Source organism: Lissotriton vulgaris, chromosome 4_1, assembly GCF_964263255.1.
Source record: "Lissotriton vulgaris chromosome 4_1, aLisVul1.2, whole genome shotgun sequence".
NCBI lineage: Eukaryota > Metazoa > Chordata > Amphibia > Caudata > Salamandridae > Lissotriton > Lissotriton vulgaris.
Window position 1 is genome coordinate 1,843,593,299 of NC_141691.1, and position 17,721 is coordinate 1,843,611,019.

Consider the following 17,721-nt stretch of genomic DNA (forward strand, 5'->3'; position numbering starts at 1 on the left):
AAAGAAACTGGCGACAAGAAGAAACGTGTCAGTAAATCTGTTCTGCTTAATTGGTTGCGAAGTCTGCACTTTAAAATATCTTAAGGGGTTAGGGCACCTGTTGCAGAGATCTTTGTATGCCCAGTAATATAACTCTGGAGATTAACGCACTTTGTGGAGAGATCTGTTAAATGTGTAGTCCCAGTTTTGAATCAAAGTAGCATAGAGAGTTAATGTGTCTCCTGCAAAGCACAATGTGTACACATAAATGACAGATTTTTATTTTATGTAGATTGGTAAGTGGGTTACAGCAGAAATACTTTTGTTATTTGCAGTTCCTCAAGTGTGATCCTTCGAATATAGCACAGTGAGCTATGAAGGACATGTGACTCCTATACCTTATAACCCTGTCTCTCATGTAACATTCTGTACACGGATTTACAGTCATATGATTTATTGTCAATGTATAATGTGCAAGTGTGATGTAAAGCGCTCTAATACCCTGCATTGGGATGAGAAGCGTTATTAAAGAAATAAAACTAAACATTGATAGTTAAAGTATGTGCGTAAATACTGGGACAGACCAACACATCAGGCATTCCTACAGTGCATGCATATCTCTTATATACAGGGTATGACCAAAGTCAAAACAATGGTTCTTAAACTTGTGAAGTAATAAAAGGTTGCGTGCCTTTGCTTCTCCTCCATTGCATATGCATCTAGGTGTGAGGTTCTAGACAGCCCACCCAGATTACTCCAACAAAAGGAAGCCAGATTCCCCCCCCCCACCCCAATTTTGCCTTTGTTTTGGGGCCAGTTGGAATTTAAAATAACAAACCTCACTGCCTAACATTGTTGATCCGAACGAAAGCAGACAATGTGCAGGCACTGCTGAATGAGTCTTGGTGTCTGGAAATTACACAGACGAGTTCAGCATGTTTCTGTGGGGAACAACTTCTTGGCAGGGTGGACGGCGCCCACCCTCTGAAGAGTCTGTAGATGCCTTAACCTGCACGTATCCTCAACTTGTGCCCTGGTAACAAAGGCATCAGAGAACTTACAACATAGCATCTGAGAAACACAGGAGTCTCCAGGCAACCTACACACGACAGCTCACACAGCAAGTTGACAAAGAAATAAAGAATAGCTTTGCTAAGTCCCCATAAATTCTTATGACATTACACCCTGCAACCCAACCCACTCAATAGGCGCGAGGTGCAGCGTCCATTAGTGAAGGGGTGCTGGTGCTCAAGAGGTATGAGGGACCTACTGCACTTGATTGATGTTTGCTTTCTTCTACTCAACCGTAAGACTGCGTTGCTTGCATTTGAGCGAACAGCACTTGCTAGGTCTGTGCAGGAGTCACAGTTTGGCCTACAACACTCATAGCAAGTCAGAAAGGTAGAAGATCCTGAAGCAAGCGGTTAGAGGACGGCTAGATTCAAGACAGGAGAGAATAAAGCACAGTCTAATACTTGTGTTACAAATCACTTATCAATATGGCTTTCAAGTCACACCCAATGATCATGTAAAGCCACCTTCAGCATCAGACAAAATGTATCCAACTGAAAACAAACCCAGGCGTATTAACCGGTTTCTCATTTGTATGGAGCATAAACCCTGACTTGCAGCTGCTGTGCAATGTCACTTATGAATGAATAACATCGGACCGCAGAGATCTTCGTGGCATCCCTACTTGATGCTTCTCCCTCCAGAGTGCTAGCATCACTCGGACCATTCCATGCCATACGAGTCCAGCTAGCTCCTAATCCGAAGCCTTGTGCATGTTCCTCGTGCGTCAGATAGGATACAGACACATTAAAGCAGTACTCTAGTACGCCAGTACTTGCATGACTCAGTGCCAATGTATTTTTGCTCCAGAAATGACGAGCAGAGCCGCACATAATTGGCATTCATGCGTGCTGACGTCAGTTGTGTTCTAGGCTGTCCATACCCTCAGACGCAAAGCTCATCAGCAGATTGGCATGACCAGTAAGTCGAGCTTTAGATTTGGAGCTTTTTAGATCGAAAGAGTCCAGATCACAGAACAGGTAGGTGGGAGGGAGGGTCGGTGACAAATCTGCAGTTAGCATATCCATAAGGAAGATCGTTACCAAAGGTAAGTAACTTGGTCTTCATATGGATACTTCTAACTGCAGATTCTTCACCTTGTTAATCAGTATCATCGCAATCGAGAGATATGCACACTGGTCATGCAAATCTACTGATGGGCTTTCCGTCTGACGGTGCAGACAGCCTACAAAGGAACCGTGGTCAGCGTGCTGACCCCATAGAAGACTGGTGCTTGTATGGGGGTCGGAATTAGATAAAAAGTACTGAAAGACAAAGCGGACAAAATAACCCTCTTGATGGACCAGACTGGCAGTAGTATATTGTGTATGTATGAACCTTTGTCCAAACTAGATGATTTACAAATGTCCAGCACAGGTATTTCGCGAGCTAATGAGTGGTAGAAGTTTTAGCTCTGGTTGAATGAGCCATGGAATTGCAAAATGTGTGGGCCTAAGTGCAGTACCTTGCCATGCTGTTGCGACAGAAGAACCTCCTGGAGCGGCAGCTTGATCAGCGGACCGATGCTCAAACGCCAGAGCTTCGGGTACCACACTTGCCTGGCTCAAGCGGGTACCACTTGGATGACTTGGGCCTGGTTGTTCCTGATATTTAGTACTCAGGGCAGGAGACCTAGCATGGGAAGACATAAAGGAGTCTCGATCCCCACTTTAGACAGAATGAGTACCCTGAAAGCGAGCTGCTTAGGAAACTCCAACTGGACCTTGCTTTCAACTTCAACCGGTCACAGCGTGGAGTCCTCTTGTGTTTGGCGACGTAAAGTTTGGCCTCACGGTCCCATATAGCGTTAGGGGGGGGGGGGGGGGGTTTATCTAGTTGCAGTAGTCACAGGGAAGGTGTGCTCCGACACCAGGTACCATAAGCAGACTACGCGAGAGTGTCACAATTTGACAGTCCCTACATAGTTTAAACGCCGTGGTCTTACGGAGTGATATTTTCCCTTGAATACAGGTGGTCTAAAAGAAAAAGGAGAAGGCCTGGATTTGAATCTGGAGGTGGAGAAATAAAGGGTCGGGCGTCTGAGGATGGGTAGAGCTACTACACGGCTCTGCTCGTCATTTCCAGAGCTGAATGAGGTTAGCGCAAAGCCACACAACACCATCTTCAGGTACAAAGGACTACTGCTTTAAAGTTTCCAGATCAAGTCGGATGCCTGGGGAATATACACAAGGTGAGGAATCTGTGGATAAAAATATCCATTAGAAAAATCAATTTGTGATCAACATCCAAAGTACACAAATTCAATTAAAGTGAACTCCCGTCACGACGGCTGCCTTTGCAATGGTAGAGATTTCCGACACTATACAAGTGGTTTGTTAAGAGAAACGAATGACTTAACTATGTCCAATGGACCCAAGTTTGTGGAGAGGAGTGTGAATAAATTAGGTTGAGACGGGTTTCTGGGTCGACTCTTACAAAGGTACACTTATGATGTATAATAGCTGATTTTTATGAATGTAGCATGAAAAGTCCTGAACATGACCCCAAATTTTATTCTGCATCCCAAAGAGGTGAACATCCTCAAAATGGCCAATTCCCATAGCCCTCCTTTAGCAGCGAGTACATTTGTTTATTACATGCTAGCTGTAAACCCCGCAGGAATTAGTATAATTAAATAGACTGGAGATCTTCATACCTTACCGACAAGTAACACAAGTGGTGGAAATAAACACCACAACACTGAAGATGTTTCTATTCAGTATAGCTTTGGTCATCATTGGAAAAATCCACGTCTAAACTCTAATAACTTTGGGCACTAAATCAGCACCTCGAAAGTCCCACCCATGGGTCTTTCAAACTGGCCTTGGATGAGGCAACAATGCACATTTTGCAAATGGAGGTTGAGGCTGCCAACCTCAGCAGCTCCCAAGGCCTCAGGGAATGTACGGCTGGTCTTCAATATAGAGGGAAAACCTCTCAGTCCTTCAAAAGGGCCTGGAATGGAAAGCTTAGGACGTGCGAGCCAGAGTCAGCCTTTGACTGGATCGCTGCCCTTGGTGAATAAAATGAGGCAGCATGAGGCCCCTTCCGTCTCCATTGGTCCATCTCCGGCTGAAAACATTCGAGCAATGAACACAAGCACCTCCACCGACAGACCGACTCACCTGAATCACTCACTGGTTAGCTCATTCAGCATGGTGCCACCCAGGTTGTTTGTTGGGGGGAGTAAGTTGGTTGTTGGTATGACTCAGCAGGGAGTGAGAAGTAAATGGGACAGCAACGAAAGGGGGGCTGTTGGGCAGTGCATGTGGCGTATAATTAAACCATTTTATGCAGCATCACTAGAGCAAAGTAAGCGGGAACGCGGCTATTCGCATGACCTAATGCAGTCAGTTGTGCATTTTTCTGAAAATTGGCGCCCTGGGCTCAGCTCGCCCATACCAAAAGCCGGCTCTGGTGCTGGCCGTACTAATGTGGCTGCTATAATGAGCCAGGGAGTGGACCTGAGGAGTACACCATGGCTTCCAGACGCAGTACAAACTGCGTCCCCCAGATTGGTCAAGCTTCCCCCACCGCCTTTGTGGGAGAAGGGAAGGGACACAAGCCAAGAGATAAATGGGAACTACCGGACCCAATTACTTTTATTAAATCTACAGCTAACCTTGAAATACAAAAACTATTATAGCACTGAAATACATTAGCAGAAATTACAGCGTATAAGCAGTGAGTTCTCAGATCGCGTCCCAGTTCATATGCAGAGTACAGTCACAGTTTTCACTAACAGCCTGCACAGTGCTATTTTCGTAGATGCCTCGATCTGGAAGAGAAAATGAGATGTAGGCATTTATAACACATTTTTAAGACACCGCAGTTTGTGCATGACAAACTATCAGCTAATGTCTTACCTCTTGAAATCGAAGAAGAGGGATTTGTTTAATTGGTTTGAACTTTAGATTTTTGTTGTGCGCTGTACAAACACCTTAGGGGATCAGGCACTATTTATTCTATGCAATTAAGTCCAAGTTCCCCATTAGCATGACATATTGTGAGCATCAGTTTCACGGCATCCTGCAATGCAGCTGTGAAAACTGAGAAAATGACTCCCACCCAGAATGCAGCTGGGTGAATAATGACGGGTATGAGCTGTGTAATTCCAGGCAAAGCTCTTACCCGGACTACAATTCGAATCCGCTCAAAAAGCCATTTATCATGGACTCCTCTCAAAATGCTATCCAGACGGAGCTTCATGTGCACCCTAAACACTGTGCAATGCTGACATTCACCCACTAACTTATTAGTATAAGTGTCAAAGACATCCAAGCACCTTACTCACACAAGGAGGTCCACATGTACCCTGGCAGCACACTCCCATAATGCGAGATTCACATGAATCCTGGCAACTCACTCCCTTAATGCGAGATTTGCATGTACCCTGGCACCACACTCCCATAATGCGAGATTCACACTCAGCATGGCAACACACTTCCATAATGCAGGATTTACATGCACCCTGGCAACATACTCCCTTAATGAGAGCTTCACATGAATCCAGGCAACTCACTCCCTTAATGCGATATTCCCATTCACCCTTGCAACACACTCCCATAATGCGAATTTCACATGAATCTTGGCAACACACTTCCATTTTTTGTGTGTGTGTGTGTGTGGGGGGGGGGGGTAAAATCTTTTTGGGGCATTTCGTTAATAAGCAAGGTACATAACATCTTTAACCCCTTCCATGCTGATGACGGCCCCCGTCCACCATGCAACCCGGTGGGCGTGTGCTGATGACGACAGACTCACGGCCGCGCCCAAGGGGTTAAGATATTCAGTACAATTTCGACAAGTCATCCTGTTCTCGGGTGTGGCTGTGCTAGGTAGGATCCTTCATTTTAACACGTCAAAACTCGCTTTCCAGAAGCTTCGTGCTTATACAGCCCATGTGAACATATGTTGTACCTTGTAAGACGTCCTGTTACTCGTGGTGACCTGCTGTGTCGGTTTTGGGTAACACCACCTGTTGTGTTTTCTTTTAATCGGAAGCATAACTCTTCAAACTGGGGGATCAGACCTGGGATTCACTGTATAGGAGTTTTCGCTAATTAGTGAGGGCTAGTGGACCGAATGGACCGCATCGGTCTCTAGGCTAGGTAGCACAGGGGGTTTGCGATGTGAGTGTCTATGTGACCAAGGTGGAGGACGCATCTCTCTAGGAGTCCCTTGTTGGGGGGGGGGTTATGTTATACGCTCTCTCGGCATGTCTTATCTGTAGGGGGTGTGGTAGCCTGCGCTGGTGGCTCATCGGTTGCCTCCTGCTTGAAGACATGGAGCATAGTCGCCCATTGCAAGGAAATGTGGTGTTTGCGGGTACCTTGGATTTCTCACGTTCTCGGCACCTCCTCCTGAGAGGCCCCCCACTTGCTAACCGCTCCCTTTTGGCAACACACTTCCATAATGCGAGATTCACACGTACCCTGGCAACTCACTTCCTTGATGCGCAATTCACATGCACCCTAGCAACACATTCCCATAATGCGAAATTCACATGCACCCTGGCAACACATTCCCATAATGCGAGATTCACATGCACCCTGGCAACACATTCCCATAATGCGAAATTCACATGCACCCTGGCAACACATTCCCATAACGAGCGATTCATAGGCACCCTACTCTTAGAGTCCTAGGGTTCTCCCACTCACACCCAACACGCCCGGTGAGAGGCTATAAGCATCCTGACACCTAACATCCAAACCCTACAAATTCTGCATTACTTTCAGGCCAGAAAAACGGTGCCAGCCCCTTCCCTTCAGGGGATTTCAGTGTTATTATTTCTACATGCCTACCGCAACGGTAAGCATGATCCTCCCAATGAACCTTCATAAAACGTTAAGATATTGATGAACAGAAAAAAAAAAATGTGTACTTCCGTTAAATTGAAAAAATACACGTACCCAAAAAACTCAGGTTTGGGGAAATTACCTCTGCTAGGCAGAATACCGAATGAAACGAGGGGAGAAGTATTTACAAAAGAAATATCCATCTTACATTCACATATTCGACAATGAACCAATTTCAACTGAATTTGAGGACAGTGATTAATATCCGGTTCAGTGACGTTGCGAAGCAATGAGTGCAGCTAAGGGCAGGCATGTGATTTTGGATCAGTTATTTTAATTACTTATTTTTAAATATATATCTGATGTAGAAACGAGCCTAGTTCAGTGCGGCAGGTCATGGTGTCCAGTTTGACCACGGACAGGAGAAAGGTACTAGCCATCGTCTGGATACATGATTCCAGCAAGGAATAAATAAGTGAGGTGCAAGCGCGGACTTTGCATCGATAATGTTTTTACTACACAGACAGTCATGCAAATGCACAGGCTCACATTAGAGGCGGAACTCCTCATAATGGTCCAGGACAGAAAACTCCACATGAAGAGCCCACCCATGTATGCATCAGGAAACGGGGGGATCGGGTTTTCACGGGTGAAGTGTTCCCTGCAGTGGGAGATCCATCTGTCACCAGATCTGGGCTGAAGGTAGATCAGAGGTCAGATCATTGGTGAAAGGTGTGCAAACAAACGAGGAGCTCCAGGCAAAACGCAGCGCGTTTAAGTTAAGCAAGTGCCACGATAACGACTTAAACTAACGCGGAGCTTTAAAAGTTTGCTTTCCAGCCGGTATATGCCGCTGCCGCGACCAAAACTGTCTTTTTATAGCTTTAGGGGGCAGTAAGACGACTGCCAGAAATGGCGGGCAAATCACAATAAAATAACACAGAAAAAGAAGAACTGAAAAGTTTGACTTTTGGAGGAACATCAAGGGCTTCGATCCTAGTCCCACGGGAGGATCCGGCGCTGGGATCCTTTCAGATCGGATGCTTCAGTGGCTCTAAGGCCGCAGCAATGAGAAAGCTGGATTGCCACTAGTGTGAGCAACTGAGGGCTAATGACGCCGATCACCCCTGGAGGTTACCGAGAAGAGCTTTTTCTAGCCACAAATCGTTGCTAAAGATGTAGAGAATTTCCATTGTGGGGCTGCCTTTCCCAGACTGACCACCAGTATCTTGGGGTATCTGCCTCAGTGCTGGGGCCACTGAACCATCTCATGCCGATACCCACTTTCCCAGAGACACTGACATCTATCTTCAGGCTAGGCCAGTTTTTATTTTTAATACACAAGGATCCACTAAATTAACGAGATCTAACGGGACCTGCTGTGAACATCGCTTGCAACCTACTTAATTAAACCAAATACCAAAAACATCTTCTAATAGCAACCCTCAGCTTGACAAAACTGCCAGCACAGGGTGGGCCTGTTTGATGATGCTCATACAAATATGTACCATTTTCTGAAGATTTTTGTATCAACAGTCTTAAATAGGAGTCTATGGCCAATCATCCCTGTCGGGCTTCTAACAATATATTCTACTTGAAGATTGGATTCATTTTATTCCAATTCCTCTTCCTCCCTACAATCTTCATGGTATCTACTTGGTACATTTCTTTAACATCTACCTTTCTTGCATTCATTACCTGAATGTGTCCGTTACATCATTCATACACCAAAACTCTCCCAGTGAAACGCCTCAAGCTCAGCCAGGTCTACCAAAAGGAACCATAAGCTTGTACATCAGTGAATAGATGGGATGGGCACTTGGGAAAGGTCAGGAAGAGTGCAGGACACCAACATCTTCTCTTCAAAAGCACATATTTCAGTTACAAGTGACATTTTTGACTGTGAAAGTACAAGAGTATGTCAACGTTCATATTTACCTCACCCGCCACTGGTGAACGCTCCTCAAAAAGGTTGCTGGATCAATGGCAACATTTCACTGTTACTTCCCCTTGATTTAATTTACACGTTGTAATAACAGGATCATCTTCATTTGTCCACCACACAAATAACCATAGACAAATCGCAGCATTATTTCTTATCCGTGTGACTAAACCAACGCAAAGTCTAATTAAGAAAAATGATATACAAGTTTGCGCACACACTTCACAACAGAACCATACCCTAAACTTCCATTACATATTCCATTGAGCATTTCATGTGCGGACTGTATCCAGATATTAAAGTTTTTTTTGTAACAATGACACTCTTCCTTTGCAGTAATAAAAGAAAAGCAGTACCTCCCTGACCTGTCCAGAATGACCTAGCCAGGGTGTGTCACACAATGAAGGTCAAGCAATAGCGCTGCTTCCAATCCACAAGTTCACCGAAGATATCTCTGCACTGACAAATAGCAGTTGACTTAACTCACCTCTAGTGTGGTCAATACAATCTTCTCAACTGAAGAAAAATAAGCCTCCCACAAGAACTGTGTCTGCTGTCTAAGTGCTAGGATTTTATCCTGATGGATGGATCTGATTGTAGAAGGAATCTGTAATACAAGGTGGAGACAATCAGCTACAGGAGAAAACAATGTAATCCGATCAAATTAATACACGGCTGGGAATCCCCGACCGCCCAAAGCCCGCCATCTCCGGCTCACTTAGCCCTTTTTATTTATTTATACTCGCGAACAGTCATAGGAAAAGGTGTGCGTTACTGTTAAATAATAGCTGGATTGAAAAAATGAAGAATGGTGATTTTGTTTGTCCTCTTGATATTGGAGTAGGTAGGTCACCGCTAAGGACACCCACTCGCAGTGTCATTAGTCACTGAACACCACCTCTCTGGGTTTACGCCCGCTGGTGTCCACATACCTCCCTTAGACACAATGCACATTACCTTAGGTTACGGTTCTGTTGGCGATACTAAAGTACCAAACTGGTCAGCATTGAACAGACGAGAATAGCAGGACAATAATTCAATCCAATTATATCAGATGTACACAAATCAATCTTTTCAGTCAATACAGAAACTGAAACACTATTTAGTAAAAATTGTTCTCCATTTCTCGACTAATAAAAGAACTACTATTTGAACATAAACGCTAAGTACCTTGTAACTGTAACGTTTTAACTCCAAGTCCTCAGTTTACAGTACTGTGCCCTGCCGATGTTGTGGCGGTACACTTACATGCTTCCAATTCTTCCATTGTTTACATTCACATCAATTACTATTTTTTCCATTTGTTGCATTTCGGTATCTTAATTGGTAAATGGCTGCTGTTTATCACATGCACTCATGTATGTATTTCTTCATTGCCATTTTTTATGGATTATTTACTTTTTGAGGGGTGCCGCTTCTGCTTGTAACACAGAGCCTCTGTAGTATTGGTCTATTTGTAAGTATTGTCTTACTAAATGGCAATAACATTAAATAGACACCAAAAAAATGCCAACCTGTTTTCTGCATGTAAACAGATAATTCAGTTTATATTTCTCTACTATTTTACGATAACCCCAGCATATGCCAAATGTACCCTCTTCCATCAAGTCGCTTGTGGGGGGCACCTTCAGTATGTAGCACTGTTAGTCGCAGGATGAGGAAGGAGTAAGCAGCTGTGTGAAACTATGGTACCATTTGTGACCGGGAAAATGAGAGCAAAAGATTCGCCTAGAACCCACAGATTTGTGATCAACTTTGAATTGCACACTCATAGGATGCGATCCAATACATCTCGCAATGTTGCACCAGATTCACAACTAGCTTAGGCAAACTCAATTGATCTAGCCTCGGAAACCCCGCAATGCATTTTTCACACACATATCAGACAGTAAAAGTAATATAGATAAATAAACGCCGAGATAATCAAGTTACTTCCCTTGCTAATGCTCTTTCTGGGGGATAATATAACCGCAGATTCCTCTGGATACATTTTCACAGCAGTGCCAGTGCTCCAGCACGTTGCCTTGTGGCACCGTTTGGCTTCGCTCTGGACTCGTTAAGCCCTGGAAGGGACAGAGCAGAAGTGCATATAAGCAGCACACCTGTGCACCCACATCAATTTCTTGCTCGACCCCTTCAATGCTCTCAGATGCAAAGCAAAACAACTAGAGGTAGTTGTGCACAGATATCTAATTTCAGATAGTAAAAAGGAATGCTACAGAATGGGGAGGCGAGGAATCTGCAGTTTGATGGAGTATCCACCAGAAAGACTATTACTGAGGGTAAGTAACTTGCTCGTCTGTTGGTTAATCCGAACAGCAGAATCCACACCTGTAAAACAGATAAACACCAAAGCAGTAATTCCCAAAGGAATGGAAGGTCTGTGGAGGGAACTAAGACCAATAAGTCCTGCACAACCGAATGGGCATAATGCTCTTCCTGTTGAACCTGGCAGTCAAGGTAGAAGTGTTTCGTAAACCCATAGAACACCATAAACTAATTATCCAACCGATTGTCTTTAGTGTTATCAATGCATCAGCCTAAAACTTTTTAGGGCCTCTCCAATTAAATCTCTCCCCCCTCATGAGGAGTGAAGTGGAGCAAAAAATGTTGGGAGGTTGATGGATTGCCCAACATGAAAAAGGAGTCACAACTTTTAGCAAAAATGCTGCCATGCCTAACAGTTTGTCTGGGGGGAAAAGCGGTGTAGGGTGGCTGCATCAAGAGAGCCTGGAGCCCAAACTAAGATGATCACATTGAAGATGGTTTTGAGAGTAAGAAGACGCAAGAAGCAGATGTGCATTGTTTTGAAGGTGGGTGCACATGGGGCCAAATTAAGTTCCCACTGGGACATCACAAACAGATTGGAAGGATATGTGTCAAACACTTATGTAAATCACATCTTTTGATGCAATTTATTGAGGACAATTGATCCAGAAAACAAAAAGAGCTGACGACCTTTAACAAGGACCACCTCAAGGCTTTCTGGAACAAATATAAAACAAACACCATCCAACAGTTTGTCTTGTAAAGGATCAGTATTGCAGACTCCACACCAGGCCACAAATCTGCCCCAGCCCTCTGCGTAAATGGACTTTGTAGAGGGACACCTTGCTGCAGGAATGACATCAGGTGGTAGACCAAATACAGTCAATTGCTACCACTTAATCTTCACACATGGAGGTGTGGATCGCTCAGGTTATGATCCAAAACCGAACATTGCTGATGCGAAAAGATCCTCCTGACGTGGAAGCCAGATCAGAAAACAAATGCTTGAGTACAGAAGTTCATGGTACCACACACTCCTCTTGGGCAGGTGCAAAACAACTAGAGGTATACAGGAGTCCCATGATGCACTATAGCCCGAGTCTTCTAAAGCGAGATCTTGGTGAGCAGCAGCTTTCACAATGGGTATCCTCATCTGTGCCAAAAAGATCTAGCCAAGGTTCTCCCCAATGTCAGAAGATGCCCTGTGTAACCTTGGAGTTTCATCACATTTCGTGATCTGCCAGGCACCTCCCGCTGAGCTCATCCAGCCAGTCATTTGAAGATCATGCCAGGTGGACAGCGATCAGGGAGATCCCTTTACGCTCCAGCACATTCTAGAGGCATAGCACTTCTTGGTCCTGGACCCAGGGGCCACTTCACCTTGCTCAAAGCAGTACCACATGGCAGTGATATTCTCCATGCGACACTGCACCAGCCTTCACCTGATGGACAGCAAGAAGATTTAAACACCAGGTAAATGGCCCACCGCTTCAAGAGGCTGATGTGTAGCTGAGTTTCCGCTGGAGACCAGAGACCTCTGATCTCCACCTTTCCCAGATGACCACCCACAACCCAGCAGTGACAGATCAGTTACCAATTCTGGGTGGGTAATGGTGAAGGGTCTAGCGCTAGTCAGGTTGCGTTCGGGCAGCAACCACTGCACCTCTTGAGTAGGTCTGGGATTTTTTTTTTATTTCATCAGAGCAATCAAACTAGGTTTTTATAGAGGCGTCAACAGAATTTGGTTTATTGATTAAGAAATCCAATGATCTCGAAGGTTGCAGTCGTCTAGAGATGGTCTACGACTGACTTTGGTAATCCAGCCTTCAACAGCCAGTCAAAGAAGGGGACAAAGAGTATCCTTCATCTCTGAAGATGTATGGCAACCACTGCCATCACTTTCACGAACACCTGAGGGGCGCTAAACTTGAACTAAAGATAACGTCTCTGGGACAGCAGGACAAGCACATGAAAGTATGCATCTTTCAGGTCCAAGGCTACCATACAGTTGCCTGGACCCAGGGAAGGCATACCCTAGGCCAGTGCGAGCTTTTTCAGTTTGTCCTTCCTCATGACAGCACGTACCGAGTGAAAATCTGAACAGAATTAATACTTTCATCCTACTTCAGCAAAAGGCAATAGCAGAAATAACATCCTGTTGCTTTTTCAGCATCCAGGACCATCTTGGTGGCCTCTTTGCACAGCAGAGCGTGCACCTTCTGAAGTAAGATAGATAGGTGCTCTTCTGAAAGTCACTCTAATATGGGATTATGCTGTGGTGGAAAATGAAGGACAAAACCCTTATGGATGATCTGGAGGACCAATTAGTCGGTCATGATTGATTGCCACCCCTGGAGAAAAGGTTTGATCCTGCCTCACACAGGTGGATTGTTAAGAGAGGGGGTTGTAAGGAACTAATTAGGATTCATCTTGCTGATGGTAGCTTCGGACCACCAAACTTTAAGAAGCAGTATGCTGTGCAAGCAAATCAGGCTTGCCAGGTGCCAGTCTGTTCACGGAAAGAAAGGGACGGACTATCACAAGGAAAGGTGCTCTGTCACTTCTGAGGACAAAAGGCTAATGTCGAGCAGCATGCTAATGTCAAGCAGCATGGTGCGACGTACACAGGAGCATTGCTTTGACAACATTACTGACTGGATCCAGAAGTTTTCAAAGTGCGGAATGTGCAGTTAGAAGTATCCATCAAAACGAAAGGTGGCATGTATATGATTGCAAAACAAATGAGAAAATCCATTGCAAAAATAAATTAAATAGGAAATGTACGCCAAAATCAAAGCAGAGATTAGTCCACTAGTAAGGAGTCAAAGTGGACTACTTTTCAGATGGAAGTGCATCTGCAAAATGCCCAGTTACTCACAGTGAAATGAGCCAATGGATGAAGTGGGCTGACCCCTTGCTGTATACTATGGTGGGTGGATACAGTATATGAATGAAACTTCGGAGAAATGAAGGGGGTGTTTGGCCAAGAGCCCCAATATACTTCTACAAGTGTATTTTTTTAGTATCACTTTTTTGGAAAACAGGAGGCTGGTAAATCTGTCAACGCCCCAGCTAAAAAAGAAGATCAGTAAGGGAGACAGCTGAGAAGCAACAATCTTGGGAACAAAAAGAGCATTACTAAACAAATTCCAATTGGCCTTTTAGCGACAGACTCCGATGGTGAAAGACTTGTAAACTAGCGTAGTCTGAATCCAAACACTTGCAGTCTTCATTTTATCCTTGCCAGATACCAGCAAAACCTCACATTTAAGCGACGTGGTGACAGGAGAGACTGAGTGCTTTAAACTTCAGGCAATTACAGGCATCAGCACTCTCACTCACAAATTGTAGCTGTGCCAGAGTGCTTCCGCAAACACGGCTGCCTTCAAGAACTGCCATTTGCAGAACTTGAGGGGGAAAACAATCCGCCTAGCTCCAGAACATCTATTACTTGAATTTTTATTTATAGAAAACACAACTGTCTCAGTTGAGATTCCTCAGAGGGTCTTCTGAGCTGTAAGCACCGAAGCACAGGAGCCAGCAATGCAACCCTCAGGTTATATAGCCACGTCGACGCTGGTGCTTTGGACCTTAATCCAGGCCTGCCAGATCCATCGAAGCCAACGTTCACATGAAATATTAACACACTCACGCGGTTTCCATACAGATCCAACAGCATCTTATGCTGCTCTATTTATTAACAGTAATTGTAGAATCTTGGATAAGTCCAGTACCCAGCCATAAATGTGCAGCATCGCACTATATCCTCTTTGGATTAAAAGGGTCACTGACTAAATTGAGCTTGCACTTGAACAGCAGCACAACTGGTACTTTCAGTTTTTAAAAACATAAAATCAATTAAAATGGAAAACTATGAACCTTCTGCCTAATTAAGTGTTGAGCAAAAATTCTGGGCAACCACTTGCAACACTAAAGCCTTGTACAAAATCTGTTTTTTTCCTATTTAACAAGGTGGCAACAGGCAGTAAACTTGTAAAGCTGCATTTCTTATAGGGTATTTTAACATCTCAGGGTTGAAACCATGTGGGGAGGAAGGTTCTACCTGGGGGATGGAAGGAGACTGGCCCTCAAATGCTTCAAAGCTAGGAAACCTTAATATTCTAATTGGGCTTATGACACCAGCCAAACCTGGAGCACTAAAAAGTAATTAACAGCAGAACATTAGTTCATGTCTCTAGAGGTGATGGGACAAAAATAAACAGGCTCCCAGTCTTCACGGAAATGTATGTTAATTAATAAAACAAACAAAGCAGATCACAATGTGTGGAAACCCTGTCAGAAAAAAAGGTGAAGGTCACAGATGAATTACTTGGCAATAGTACGGGTCGAAACAAAATAGCAGCGAGGGAAGCGTTATATTGCAATTATTGTTCACTAACCTCGAAATTGACCTCTAACCTTCTGTGAATCTGGATATTACTAAAGACTTTATTCTTTTACTAAGAAAGATGAGATACAATTATAATGCTTCATGACTGGAGCATGCTATAAACGCAGATAGGCCTGGGACAAGAATAAAGAGTCTTCTGGTATACAGAAAGTTAATATGCGTAAGAAGAGCCCGCCACTATGTTAGCCAATGATAATACATTACTCCTATATATACACAGAAGGATTTAGGTGAAAGGTTCCATTTGCCTAATTAGAAATACAATTCTTCAGTTGTATTTATTTTTTCAAAATTCTTGATCTACCATTCTAATAACTTCTAGTACACACCTAAAATATTTTTCTTAGGTTCAAGCAAGTACTACATCAGAGAGCCCTCTTGAAATGTTGTGGCATTATGTTGCTTGCCCGAACGTTAAACAATGGTTTGGCACAGATTGTAAAATACATAAGTGAGCAAAGGTTATGTAATGTCAACTTATTCAGGGTTCAAAATCCATGAGTGAATAAGCTATTTAAAGCAGCCATATAATTAATTCAATGTATTGATTTGCTCACGTAAAAGATGAATGGATCAGGTTCCATTTGCAAAATTGAGGGGGGAATCACAAAAATGTTAAGATTCCAAAATGGACTGTTTGCTAAATAGAACATGCACTGAGCCACTACTTAAAATACTCCACCCACTGCACCTTCCTAGATCAGAAGTGGTCTTTGTGCAACCAAGAAGCTGGTCAATTTTGCAACCATTTCTAGATCCAGCTTCTCCATGAAAATACAGCTTCATCTATTATGATGCTTACAACAGTACTTTTCAAAACTAAGGGATACATGCAGTGTGCTTAGGACGCAGGATTTACTAGATCATAAGCCTCTGTTATACCAACTAGGTCACAAAGGGATGCTGCTCATAATATATTTTGTTACACTTAAAATCGCATAAAATCGACAACGTGAAAAGGGGAAATACTTCGGTAAAGCTGCTGAGTACCATCTTAGGCCACAAGAGCAGCAAATAGCGGGACATTTGGTAATAGCAAATCCCAAGTGTCGCTAATACACCACCCATTATAAGCACTTTACCGTAACGTTTAATATTACAGGTGCTTTTGATGCAACCAGTAGTGCACAACATCATATATTCTAGCAAGGTATCCTAGGATTAGAAGTTATTTGGTAAATAACTTCGGACATCTAAAATACTAAAAAGAAAATTAACATTACCATCTCGACAGCTCATATGGAAGTTGAATCTGATAAAAACTCACAATTAGATCGATTCCTATAGTGATCACAAGATGGGTCTTCTAAGCTTCTGTAAATAATCCTTGACCAGGGGGGACCATATATGCGAAGTAAATCCTGTTTCTCATAATATTCTTGTTTGTGCTCTGCCCCCAGCTATCCATATATGCCACTATTTCCTGTTTGCTTTGGTGTTCTCCCGGACTGCTTGTTTCTGCACAATAGTTGTTTTCGGATTTCAGTTAGGTCTTTAAATAAAAAGAAAATATCAAGAATAGTGGAGTGCATGCAAGGAAATCTTGTACGAAACATGTTCACAGGAAACAAAGTGGAAAGCCAATAAGTTAATATGTCAAGGAAATATAGGAGTTGAAATCAAGTTTGTTACGTTCAGAAGGATAATATTTAGTTGTCGTAAAAGAGAAATTAAGTACTTGGGAGGTTCCTGTAACCATGTGGTTTGTGAGTGCTCTTTTGTACTACAGCAATATTTTTGCCATTAACTGTGCACACGCAACGCAGGACTGACTATGAGGCTGGAAGCAGAATAGAACGGAACCCCTGGGTACCATCTGTCCTGAAAGGACCATGATTACTGAACCTACACAAACTCTCTATCGCGCGCCAGAGGTGGGGCAAGTGGCAGACAGTGCTACTGAGAATGCATTTAGCTTGAAGGAGAATAGGGACTAGCGTTGATAAAGTACTGGACTACCGCCTCTTCCGGGAGACACGTACAGGCCTCCGCTTTCACTTAAGCACCCCAGGATGTCAGTCTACCTCAGAATCTGACAAACCGCCTCAAACATTTATTAAGGCTTATAATTAGACATCTGAAATCAAGAGTTATAAACCTAAAAATAAAGCTGCCCAGGTTCATGACACGGAGGCAATTCAGTAAGGAATTTACAATCCACCCTTTCAAAGGCCCCTTGATGGGTAGTTAAAATATAGAACATTGTTAACGTTTAGTTGCATTCCATCCATGAAGCATATACTTTTGAA

The 17,721-nt window shown here is 43.6% G+C and overlaps 1 protein-coding gene across 1 annotated transcript in view; it reads right to left on the minus strand.

Moving 5' to 3' along the window:
* Positions 1 to 17,721, minus strand: part of EXT1 (exostosin glycosyltransferase 1) — a 344,101-nt gene that overhangs the window by 51,900 nt on the left and 274,480 nt on the right. The window contains exon 4 of the mRNA XM_086966142.1: positions 9,281 to 9,400. Within this exon, the coding sequence (XP_086822268.1) occupies positions 9,281 to 9,400 (120 nt within the window). The remainder of the gene's footprint in view (positions 1 to 9,280; positions 9,401 to 17,721) is intronic.